Below are 13,083 nucleotides of genomic sequence, written 5' to 3'. Positions count from 1 at the left end.
GCTTCTGTGGAGCCTCACTATGAAGTAGAGGTCATGGCACTTCCAGGTATAGACTGACCTCTCACACATGCGCAGTACATGCGCACTACACTTTCTAAAGTGCCATGACCTGTACTTCATAGTGAAGCCTCTGCGGAGCTTCTCTGTGAAGTACAGGTCACGGCGCTTCCAGGTGTAGACGTCACGCGCATGCGCACTACATGCGCACTACACTTTCCGAAGTGCCATGACCTGTACTTCATAGTATAGCCTCTGCAGAGCTTCGCTGTAAAGTACAGGTCATGACACTTCCAGGTATAGACTGACCTCTCACGCATGCGCAGTATATGCGCACTACACTTTCCGAAGTACCATGACCTGTACTTCATAGTACAGCCTCTGCAGAGCTTCGCTGTGAAGTACAGGTCACGGCGCTTCCAGGTTTAGACTGACGTCACGCGCATGCGCAGTACATGTACACTGCCTTGTCTTTTCCAAACTTTACCTACAAAGTTTCTATTATAATTTATGTTCCTATTTTTCACCATTTTTGCAGTCAGTGAATGGAATCACTCCATCGCCAGGGCTGAAATGTTGGATTCTTTCTGTGCTATACGCCTATACTTACTTTGCCAGTAAATGCATGAGATATTTTGGGGTGGAAGGATCAGGGCGAAGTGGTGGTCCCATGACATGTCCGGCCGCATGACCCCAATCCTTGTTCCAATAGTTAGTACCATCGGTGCCCAGGCCGGCAGCAATGGGCTCCCCAAACACCACTTTACCTGCAGGAGAGGAATGGACAGGGTTAAGAGCCGGAGATCTGGGATAGGTCAGTGTCTCTTCTCACCTTTTCTAATATTAAAATTAAATTTGAAAAGAAATGTCAGCGGCGGCTCCCCCGGTGGCGAAAATAAAAAAAAATAATAACGCCGACTCCTTAATGCTGAAAATGCAGCTTTGTTACCGGCACACTATAAATCTTCATCTGACATGTTTCCCCAAAGAGTGAGCCTCCTACAGTTAATAAAGGCTCTCTAAACACGAGCGAGCGGGGCCGTGACGCTGCGCGCTGTATAAAATATGGAAAGTGTGAGCGGCTCATACACGGCGCACATCTCGATAAAAAGATGATTACCGTGCAATAATGCTAATGCTGTATATATACACAGTCCTCGCCTTATAAAGGTGCTGCCCCCCCTCCGAATACTGTCTCGGCTTGCAGTAATAGTTGACAATATTATGCCGTAGTCACAAACTTTATAGAAAAACGGTATTTATAATGGAAGTCGTTAATAACAATGTCTGGGATTTAGACATCGAAATTTGGTTACGAGATCGCTAGTCTGAACATGACAAATGATGCCGAAAGGGAACGTAGGAAGGTGGGTGTCCTTGGGTTGACCTCTATTAAATTTATAGGGGTGATTTATTAAAGAGGACCATCGGCGGTATTATATATACTGCTAGAAAGCTGACAGTGCACTGAATTTAGCGCACTGTCAGGTTTGCCAGTATGCACATTGCTGCCGGAGATATTAGTGCTGGTAGATTCGGAACTGATGTCTCCCCACTGTCAGAAGGGCAGGCCTTACAGCCTTGCGTCATCACTGGGCGGTAAGTTACACCTCCACCCTACCCCTGAAGTACTCTACTCTTCCATAGTCCCCCATAGTGGGTGTTCCTTAGTGCCCAGCAGTGACGCTAGGCTGTAAGGCCTGCCATCCTGACAGTGGAAGGATATTGGTGCAAAAACTAACAGCATTGATATTTCCGTCACCCGAGCGCATACCTCCAAACCTTAATACCACTGGTGCAAGAGCATGTGAAAGGTTCTCTATATAAGACTGGTGTTCCTTGGGCCAGTCTTGATTTTTCCTGCACCAGAGTAAGATGCACCAAATTTGTTAAGACGTTCGTGCCTCTTTATACATTAGTTGTTTCCCCTGCTGCCCGGGCTCCAGAATCCTGAATCTCAAGGAGCGGGCGTCAGGTGTAAATTATAACAAATTTGTCAGGCTGCCCTTCCACCAAACTCCATTACTGACACTATTACGTAAAGTGACTGCAGAGTGGGCCAAAAATCACTAAAATTTATACAAAAATTGCCATGGGCCAAAATTTGTGACTTTTATCTTACATTTTACACCAGAAACAGGTATAAAAATGAAGATTATTCTCCCCCCCCCCCCCCCCCTATACTCTGTTTCTGAGAAAGCTGAGTGACAACTAATATGGCTGCTATTTTTGCTCCCATATGGATTGTCTCCTAGGTTTCAGAGTTCATATATAAAGTTACCTCCCAAGGACAGAACGAGGGACAGAATGTGTGAATTTAGCCCCAACTATTCCCACTTACTCCACCCATTCCCATCCATTTAACTTTGTGCCCCCACTCAGTATAATGCTCCTGCAGCCACCCTAACATGATATGCCCCCATATTATAATATCCCCCTCAAAATGTCTCCACAGTATAAAGTCCCTCTCCTGGTGCACCCACAATTTAATGTCCCCCTAGAGCAGCGCCAACAGTTTAAAATTCCCATCCAGTTGCTCCCAGTTTAAAGTCCCCCTCCAGCTATCCCCCCAGTATAAAGTCACCCTTTAGTTGCCCCACAGGATAAAGTCTCCCTCCAGTTGCCCCCATAGTATAGAGTCTCCCTCCAGTTGCCCCCATAGTATAAAGTCTCTCTCCAGTTGCCCCATAGTATAAAGTCTCCCTCCAGTTAACCCAATAGTATAAAGTCTCCCTTGAGTTGCCCCCATAGTATAAAGTCTCCCTCCAGTTGCCCCCATAGTATAAAGTCTCCCTCCAGTTGCCCCCATAGTATAAAGTCTCCCTCCAGTTGCCCCCATAGTATAAAGTCTCCCTTCAGTTGCCCCCATAGTATAAAGTCCCCCTCCAGTTGCCCCATAGTATAAAGTCTCCTTCCAGTTGCCCCATAGTATAAAGTCCCCCTCCAGTTTCCCCATAGTATAAAGTCTCCCTCCAGTTGCCCCATAGTATAAAGTCTCCCTCCAGTTGCCCCATAGTATAAAGTCTCCCTCCAGTTGCCCCCATAGTATAAAGTCTCCCTCCAGTTTCCCCATAGTATAAAGTCTCCCTCCAGTTGCCCCATAGTATAAAGTCTCCCTCCAGTTGCCCCAATAGTATAAAGTCTCCATCCAGTTGCCCCCATAGTATAAAGTCTCCCTCCAGTTGCCCCATAGTATAAAGTCTCCCTTCAGTTGCCCCCATAGTATAAAGTCCCCCTCCAGTTGCCCCATAGTATAAAGTCTCCCTTGAGTTGCCCCCATAGTATAAAGTCTCCCTCCAGTTGCCCCCATAGTATAAAGTCTCCCTCCAGTTGCCCCATAGTATAAAGTCTCCCTCCAGTTGCCCCCATAGTATAAAGTCTCCCTCCAGTTGCCCCATAGTATAAAGTCTCCCTCCAGTTGCCCCCATAGTATAAAGTCTCCCTCCAGTTGCCCCATAGTATAAAGTCTCCTTCCAGTTGCCCCATAGTATAAAGTCCCCCTCCAGTTTCCCCATAGTATAAAGTCTCCCTCCAGTTGCCCCATAGTATAAAGTCTCCCTCCAGTTGCCCCATAGTATAAAGTCTCCCTCCAGTTGCCCCAATAGTATAAAGTCTCCCTCCAGTTGCCCCCATAGTATAAAGTCTCCCTCCAGTTTCCCCATAGTATAAAGTCTCCCTCCAGTTGCCCCATAGTATAAAGTCTCCCTCCAGTTGCCCCAATAGTATAAAGTCTCCATCCAGTTGCCCCCATAGTATAAAGTCTCCCTCCAGTTGCCCCATAGTATAAAGTCTCCCTTCAGTTGCCCCCATAGTATAAAGTCCCCCTCCAGTTGCCCCATAGTATAAAGTCTCCTTCCAGTTGCCCCATAGTATAAAGTCTCCTTCCAGTTGTCCCATAGTATAAAGTCCCCCCTCTAGTTGCCTCCACAGTATAAAATCTCCCTCCAGTTGCCCCATAGTATAAAGTCTCCCTCCAGTTGCCCCCATAGTATAAAGTCACCCTTTAGTTGCCCCACATTATAAAGTCTCCCTTCAGTTGCCCCCACAGTATAAAGTCTCCCTCCAGTTGCCCCCATAGTATAAAGTCTCCCTTCAGTTGCCCCTATAGTATAAAGTCCCCCTCTAGTTGCCTCCACAGTATAAAATCTCCCTCCAGTTGCCCCATAGTATAAAGTCTCCCTCCAGTTGCCCCCATAGTATAAAGTCTCTCTCCAGTTGCCCCACAGTATAAAGTCACCCTTCAGTTGCCCCCATAGTATAATGTCTCCCTCCAGTTGCCCCAATAGTATAAAGTCTCCCTTCAGTTGCCCCATAGTATAAAGTCTCCCTTCAGTTGCCCCATAGTATAAAGTCTCCCTTCAGTTGCCCCATAGTATAAAATCTCCCTCCAGTTGCCCCCATAGTATAATGTCTCCCTCCAGTTGTCCCCTCAGTATAATGTCCCTATGCAGCTGCACCCACAGTATAAAATCCCCCTCGAGCTGCCCTTGCAGTTTAATATTTCCCTGAAGTTGGTATTAAACAAACATAATACACCTGGTTCAGGGAGCTGCAGGGGTGATATAAGTGACATCACTACATTGCACCTGAAGCAGAGGCAGAGGCAGAATGGTGAAGCAGGAAGCCGACGGCTCCCACTTCCTACTTCACCATTTTATTCAACTCATCTACGTCAACAGGATACAGATGATTTGAAACTGGTACATATCTACGGCCAACTGGCACAGCGGGACAGGACCTAGAATCCGGGACTGTCCTGCTGAATACAGGACAGTTGGAAGGTATGTTAAAGGGGTTTCTTCCACATACAAGACATGTAGATTTCAGGCATTGATTACACCAGTAAACTAGTGTAAATTATGGTAAATCTGGTAGGAGGTCACGCAGAAAAAAACAACCTGAAAAAACTTCACTTTTAATATAGTAAATGTAAAACCTCTGTAGAAACAAATTAATAATATACAAAAATGAATACAAGTAAACCCCGCACCGCACCAGCAACATATAAGAGAAAAAGAGTTGCAAATTTTTGTGCAAAAACCTGACTTGTCCAAAAAATTGTGACTTTTTCATTCTACTTACCCCAGAACACTGCCCCTAGGTTTCTAGAGAATCCTGTACAATAATCCTTTAGGTGCTATCAAGTGTTTTCCAATGAATCTGCGGTTTTTGGCCCCAGATAATGATATTACAGCAGGTTTACATTTGGCCCTCGCTGTAAAACACATCAGTCAGGGAAGATTATTATAATGGCTTCTTGGCTCCATCGACAGATTATTGCAGTCTCTGGACGGCCGCCTGAATGCAGAACTGGAAAGATTTAGGAAGTCGTGAAGGAAAATGAGAACTTCACGGCTGTTGTTAATTCTGCTGTTTTATAGTGTGAACAATTCCCTAATATACAATACATCAGCAGACTTATTCACTTCACTGGCAGAATCTGCAGCATGGCTCCTCTATGGCAGCATCAGCAGAATACAGGGGTCATTCACGGCAGCCCACCAGCTATGGCTGCAGAGAGACTGTAGTAATGTCTGGACATCTTGGTACTGGTCACCTGCAGGGCTCTCGGGTGTCAGACCCCTGCAGATCTAATATTAATGGACTATCCTAAACATTGACTCTCAATGTTAGAAACCGGATAACCCCTTTAAAGGGGTATTCCCATGTCCCTTGCTCACCAGTCTTCACTGCTGCAAAGACTTCTTTCTTCCTAGTTTTCGACGTCAATTGGTGGGCGGGGTTTCATATGCAAAGCCATACTGTGCGACGACCTCCAATTTAGCTCCGCCTCCAAATTAGTGTGTAGCTCCGCCCACCACATAGTGTGATCCTATGGGACGACTGAAGAGCCTGTGATGTCATCAAAGGTCCTATAACACTTGGATTTAGCTTGTTCTATATAAGAAAGCTAAATCCTAGTGAACAGAGGGACCAGGCCCCACTAGGATTTAGACTGTTTTATATAAGAAAGCAGCACTCATTTCCCCCCTCCTTTATCTGAGAGCAGGAAGCTATATCACATGTGGTGCAGGCACAGGAACAGCTACAGACACAGGCTCGCTCCCGTGCACTTAGCCCCTCCTCCCTCCCCCTGAGAGCAGGCAGCTATGTCACTTGACATTTGAGCAGATAATCCCAAGGGCCATAGAAATGCAGTGTCAACAATGAAGTGAATAAATTAAGATAGTGGACAAACAAAGCTGTTTTGCTGAAGCAGTGTATTTAGGAAAAGTCTTAAATCCACATTAACAAGCAGTATAGATAGGATCCTTGTGATGGGACAATCCCTTTAAGGATTACTCACCCTATATATGCAACAGGTGGTTCAAGTCCCAAAGACCTGCACCATCATAGATAGGAGGTGAAGAGGTAGCAGCAGTCACCACTGGGCCCTGGACCCTGTGGGAGCCCCAAAGGTTCTTCTGTCATATAAGATGAACCACTAATCTAAATGGTACAGGACCACTAGTGGCCCCATCACAGTATATTAGGTTCGCCATTGTTCACACATTACCTTCTCTCCGGGCATTGGCAATGACTTTGGCTGCAGATTTACTCATTACATGAACCACGAATAGAGGGCAGTTGACAGAGTTGGCGATAGTAATGGCTCTCTGCGTGGCTTCTGCTTCCACTTCCTCTGGCCGACACAGCTCGTGGCCTTCCGGGCCTGTGATTCCCAGGGATAGCATCTTCTTAGCGCCCTTTAAAATACCAATAACATAGACAATATATCTGCAGCCCATGTAACTGCAAAGGCACATAATAGCAGCACATGTAACCCTGGTGACTGCGGTAAACTGGGTGGTAAAAGATTATTGCATATAATTATTGTAAAAAAAAGTGTTAATAACAAAAAAAAAAAAAATTATAATAATAAATTCTGCAAATATGTAATACATAGGCGGCATAGGAATAAGTTGGCATTATATAAATAAAATGTACCGTATTACGGTATTACACGTAGATGTAATATAATGAATGTCCACTAGATGTCACCATTGTATTTTGTACTAACCTCAGCAATAAGGTCTCCATTCTCCGCATGGACCTGAGCGATCGCTCCGATCTCCTTACAGCAGCTAAAGGCCTGGTACAACTCCAAATCATTGACCATGTACAGGCCCTTGTACGCCATGAACATTTTGAAGGAGTTGACTCCTTTGTCTCTCGCAAGGACTGCCATCTCCTCTTTTACCTATGGAGATCTCTTTGGGTAAATAATTTTTTCGGATTTATGCAAAATCATAAACATGTAAATTCCCCAAATTACCCGCCCTCCCAATAAAACAAAGCCCCACCCCTGAGAAACGAATGTACGGAGTTGCATAAATTGTATAGATATATGCCAGGGGGATCTGTTTTCTGCAAATAGTCGCCATCGATAAAAAACTTCTACCGATTTCTGTACACAGTTACTATGCAGTACTATGTGTCTCCATTCCTGTTGTCATAACCCCTTTACATCCATCCCATACTGCCTGCTCTCCAACCAAATGCATATGGCAAGAAACAGGGGACACATAGAAGGCCTATGAGTGCAGGATCAGACTACATATGGCGTTTGTAACCATTACAACACATACAACTACATAGGGGCTGTAGGCAAATTATATTCTTAGAATTGACCTATATTATACCATATATTACTATAATAGTTACCTTTTCGCTCCACCAGGTCACAGCCACATGCAGAGAGTAATCGCAGCACACTTTAGGGTCGGCCCAGCTCCGCCAGGTGTCGTAGGCCTCGATCAGGGAGCTGCCCTTCTTTGGGATAGCAAAGTCAATGATCATGGTTGTTCCTCCGGCCACCGCAGCCTGAAACAACAGAAGGGAACGATCAAGGAGGAAGGAATAATAAGCTGAATATTGTACCGATGTGTCCTCCTTATCCTTCCTCTTTACTAGATATGTCCAGATACAAGTGTCATGCAGGAGCAGATCCAAGGCCAGGCGAGCCCGGACGCAGCGCCGCACCTCTAATGGGGGCGGCAGCCTGGGCGATTTTTTTTTTTCTTTGAACCAGCGCAGGAGAGCCGCTTCAGACGTCTACGTATCAGCGTAGGCGGCGTCATCACCCCCCGTTCCCCTGGTTAGTGTGTTTGAAATCCGATAAAGTGCGTTGTTTGAATTAAACACGTTTGGAGTCAGCGCAGTGTTATTCCCGAATTCTGGTCGTTTATCCCTAGTATACAGTAATGTCCACACATTTCATACAATATTCATAGAACTAACACATAGTGAGCCCAAACTTCTATTCACCATGAAACCAATACTATCCAGTACCCAACCAGATTCTTCTTCATTGTGGATGGAGCCTTTACAGGAATCTCTTCTCAGTTTTCTTTCTGTCATATTGCTATGAAATATCTGTGTTGTCTCTGGATCTTTTCTTAAGACTTACTTAAGTATGATCCTTTATTAATAATAATAATAATAATAATAGTAATAATAATAGTAATAATTGGTAATATAGTTCAATAGAATTATACTATTAATAATTGTATTATTGCTACATGTTATATATGATTCTGCCACTAGATGGCATCATTATATGTGTTTGCTCTATTACAATGTAGGACATGGATATCTGTACTACCTACTAATATATAACACTAGCTGTATCCACAACTTCGTCCGCGGCCCCCTGACGCTCTGTGCTACGCCCCTCCAGCGCAGTCCTGGGCGCACCCTCCACAACGCATCTGGGCACTTTTTCCCGCAGTCACCCCCGCGCTCATGCCCTTCCTCTGCGGTGGCACATCCGGCGCCACGACTCATGCCCACGCGCACCAGCGGGCTCCCTCGGCAGCTGCAGAGAATGGCCCCCACCGGTTGATGAGACAGAAACCCACATGGGGGCCCCCCCTTTTTCCAGTGTCGCCCTTGGGCCCACTTGTTAAGCCCCCAACCCCCAGATTTCCTTCCTTTGAACGCCTAAACCCCCTCCCCCCCCACCTTTGAACACCCACCCACGCACCCTGAATGCCCTTCCCCCTTGTAGCCGGCCGTGCTACCTAGCTAGCTAGGCTGTTCCGCAGTTGAAGGCCAGGCACCCGGCGAACATCACCCAGCCCCCTGGAGTCAGCGAAAATGTGGAGGAGAGGTAGGCGGAGCACGGCCGCAACACCTACCGGCATGCGTGGACCTCTCCCCATGCTCAGGTCGTGCGGATGGGAACTCTGTGGGCAGGCGCGGGCGTCATCAGAATGGGTCGGTGCGTGTCTGCAAACTAAGCTGGGTTTGGGCGTGAAGCTGCCGGCCGGCATGGCACAGTCGCGATGGAAACGTAAGCAGCCGGCATGTTCCCCGGCACGGACTCGCCGACTGGTGCCACCCACGTAATGCCACCAACCTATCCGGCCATGCGACTTCCCCTGTGGTCCGCCCTGAGACGGCCGGCAGCAAATCGGAGGCCCACTGAGAGACCTGCAATGACGTCATCTCAGGTCCTTCAGCGGAGCAGGAGTAAGTTTGAGGGGCGCAGCTGTGATTTGGGGGGAGTGTGGGAACTAATAAGTAGCCTATGTTTCCTTCATGGTGAATTTGAAGGTATGTGTGAAATCTGAAGCCAATCCGTTCAGCCGTTTGCCTGTGATTGAGGAACAAACATCTAAACATACAAACATCCAAACTTTCACATTTATAACATTAGTAGGATAGGATTGTATGTCATGGTGTAGTACAGTATACTACAGTGCAGTATATGACAGTATAGAACAGGAATACATATTGTAGTGGAGTACAATGTAATAATGTAATATTATACCATATAGCAAATGTCACAATACTCTGTGTTGTTCAGAGTTTACTATAGCAAAGCAATAATACAGTAGAGCAGAAATAATAGTGTTATATAGTGCAGTATATTATAGAGTGTAAGCACGCGGGGTTCTCGCCCCCATTGTACCAGTTTGACTGGTCAGTCCTAGCTAATGGTACTTTTTATGATTTATATAAAACCTTTTCATGTGTTCAGCACCAGGGAATAAACAGAACTGTAAAAAGACAGAATAATAATAATATAGTATAATAATAATAATATAGTATAATACAGTATAGTGGAATATATTATTATACAGTAGGGGATCTGTGGCCCAAAACCTTCCCCCAGGAGCTGGATGCAGGAAAGAAGGAGCGATGAGAGGATGAGAGGGGTCTGCGCTACTTGTTGTAACAGGATAACTTTTATGAAATACTCACATACATAATGCGTTTCGGGGATTCAATCCCCAGGAGCTGGATGGGCAGAGTAAGAGAGCCCAACTGGGAACAGTGAGGTGAGTACTGGGGCCGCTGCTGGGGGGACATTAAACTGTATGGGGTCACTGCTGGGAGGACAGGTCATTTTTGGTGGGTACATTAAATTGTACGGGGTCCCTGTTGGTCGGGACATTAAACTGTGCGGGGTCAATGCGGGTGGGGATATTAAACTGTACGGGGTTACTGCTAGGGGGACATTAAACTGTGCGGGGTCAATGCTGATGGGGATATTAAACTGTACGAGGTCACTGCTGGGGGGACATTAAACTGTGCGGGGTCAATGCTGGTGGGGATATTAAACTGTGCGGGGTCAATGCTGGTGGGGATATTAAACTGTGCGGGGTCAATGCTGGTGGGGATATTAAACTGTACGGGGTCAATACTGGTGGGGATATTAAACTGTGCGGGGTCAATGCTGGTGGGGATATTAAACTGTGCGGGGTCAATGCTGGGGGACATTAAACTGTGCGGGGTCAATGCTGGTGGGGATATTAAACTGTGCGGGGTCAATGCTGGTGGGGATATTAAACTGTGCAGGGTCAATGCTGATGGGGATATTAAACTGTACGAGGTCACTGCTGGGGGGATATTAAACTGTACGAGGTCACTGCTGGGGGGACTTTAAACTGTGCGGGGTCAATGCTTATGGGGATATTAAACTGTGCGGGGTCAGTACTGGTGGGGATATTAAACTGTAAGGGGCCAATGCTGGTGGGGATATTAAACTGTGCGGGGTCAATGCTGATGGGGATATTAAACTGTACGGGGTCAGTACTGGTGGGGATATTAAACTGTGCGGGGTCAATGCTTATGGGGATATTAAACTGTGCGGGGTCAATGCTGGTGGGGATATTAAACTGTACGGGGCCAATGCTGGTGGGGATATTAAACTGTACGGGGCCAATGCTGATGGGGATATTAAACTGTACGGGGCCAATGCTGGTGGGGATATTAAACTGTGCGGGGTCAATGCTGGTGGGGATATTAAACTGTGCGGGTCACTGCTGGGGGGACATTAAACTGTGTGGGGTCAATGCTGGTGGGGATATTAAACTGTGCGGGGTCACTGCTGGGGGGACATTAAACTGTGCGGGGTCAATGCTGATGGGGATATTAAACTTTGTGGGGTCAATGCTTGGGGGACATTAAACTGTGCGGGGTCAATGCTGATGGAGATATTAAACTGTGCGGGGTCAATGCTGATGGGGATATTAAACTGTACGGGGTCACTGCTTGGGGGACATTAAACTGTGCGGAGTCAATGCTGGTGGGGACATTAAATTGAACAGGGTCACTGTTAGTGGGGACATTAAACTGTATGGGGGTCACTGCTGGGGAACATTAAACTATACGGGGTCACTGCTGGTCAGGACAATAAACTGTGTGGGGGCACTGCTGAGGGGACATATTACTATACAGGGTCACTGTTGGTGGGGACATAAAACTGTACGGGTGCACTGCTGCTGGAGACATTAAACTGTGCGGGGTCACTGCTGGGGTTATCTAGTAATACATTAGTATTATATATAACTTGGAAGGAATATGACCCTTCAACTTCAAATTTTTTCTGTGTGGCCCCTTTGCCCGGCCATGTTTGAGACCCCTGTTCTACAGCATATTACAGTATTATATAGTAACATAGAATAGTGACGAGTAGAAGAACAAAAGACAATGCTTAGAACAGTGCAATATAATATTGTAACATAATATATAACAGTTCACTATAATAAAGCAGCGAGTTATGTTATAGTATTTCTTGTATTTATTACATTATATTATATCAGTTTCATGTGCTGTATACCTGTACAGGTGTTATATACTAGAGTCAACCACTAGATGGCAGGACTGCTGCACTTAGAAACATAATGCTGCTCTATATTGTATTATATTATATTGTAATATATTATGTTATATAATATTATATTATGTCACATGATATTATTTATTAGGTCACTGCAAAAATAGCATTTGACAAATTTGGTGTTATTGGAATCTCTCCCTTTAAGTCCTGACCTGATATCAAAAAGAGCTGCATAAGAAGTCTTCAGGGAAACATTACAACTAAACCAGGGTATTTTTGCTAGCCATCGTACCCAGAAGATTTCTTGGAGACCTTACCCTGGTTCCTTGGTAGAAGTCATCAATAGACTGCGATCCCATAAACGGAAACTGGAAGTGTGTGTGGGTATCGATGCCCCCAGGAAATACCAGTTTGCCCGTGGCATCTATGACTCTTAACCCTTCAGGTTTTGCAGGGCGTAGATTTGCTCCCACATCTTTTATCAGCCCATCTTCGACAAAGACGTCCCCAATAAATGAGCAGTCGTCATTGACTATTTTGCCCCCTCTGATAAGAAGCCGACTATGTGAGGCCATTGTGTCAGTGGTAAGCTCTAACCTCAATGCCAGGGTAATAACCCCCCCAGCCTTATATAGGGAGCGGGCTGTAAAAGATTAGCAGGGATGGGAGGGGCCATCATTTATTGGCACAGCAATGGGCACCATATCAGTGCCAGGGGAAGGCAGTCATGGGGCCAACAAACACAGCTTTATTGGAAACAGCGGAGTCTTTTTCTCTTATATAAACTGCTTTTATATATTAGTTACAGATTTGGTAGATTTTTTAGAAGACGCACAAAATATCTGTTTCTACCCAAAGCAAAGAACAAATCAGGTCAGACATGTGAAGTATGCAGAGGGATTAAAGGAGAATCTTTCCATTGGGCAGATAAGTGTGTCTGTGCCTGCGGGTCTGGTGTAGATATGCTTTCATGAAAATTATTTAGCTGGAGTTCCTCTTTATGGTATCAAGCTAAA

General features: G+C 45.7%; 1 protein-coding gene across 1 annotated transcript in view; it reads right to left on the bottom strand.

Moving 5' to 3' along the window:
- DPYS (dihydropyrimidinase) overlaps positions 1-12,667 on the bottom strand; it is a 33,835-nt gene extending 21,168 nt beyond the window's left edge. Inside the window, exons 1-5 of the mRNA XM_075270269.1 lie at positions 12,385-12,667; positions 7,663-7,821; positions 7,019-7,198; positions 6,515-6,704; positions 608-764 (exon numbers count right to left, since the gene is read on the bottom strand). Coding sequence (XP_075126370.1) covers positions 608-764; positions 6,515-6,704; positions 7,019-7,198; positions 7,663-7,821; positions 12,385-12,642 — 944 coding nt within the window. The 5' untranslated portion in view covers positions 12,643-12,667. The remainder of the gene's footprint in view (positions 1-607; positions 765-6,514; positions 6,705-7,018; positions 7,199-7,662; positions 7,822-12,384) is intronic.
- Positions 12,668-13,083: the final 416 nt, after the last annotated feature.

This window comes from Leptodactylus fuscus, chromosome 4, assembly GCF_031893055.1.
Source record: "Leptodactylus fuscus isolate aLepFus1 chromosome 4, aLepFus1.hap2, whole genome shotgun sequence".
Classification (NCBI taxonomy): Eukaryota; Metazoa; Chordata; class Amphibia; order Anura; family Leptodactylidae; genus Leptodactylus; species Leptodactylus fuscus.
Note: the sequence above shows the minus strand (reverse complement) of the source record. Positions and strands in the feature narration are given on the sequence as shown.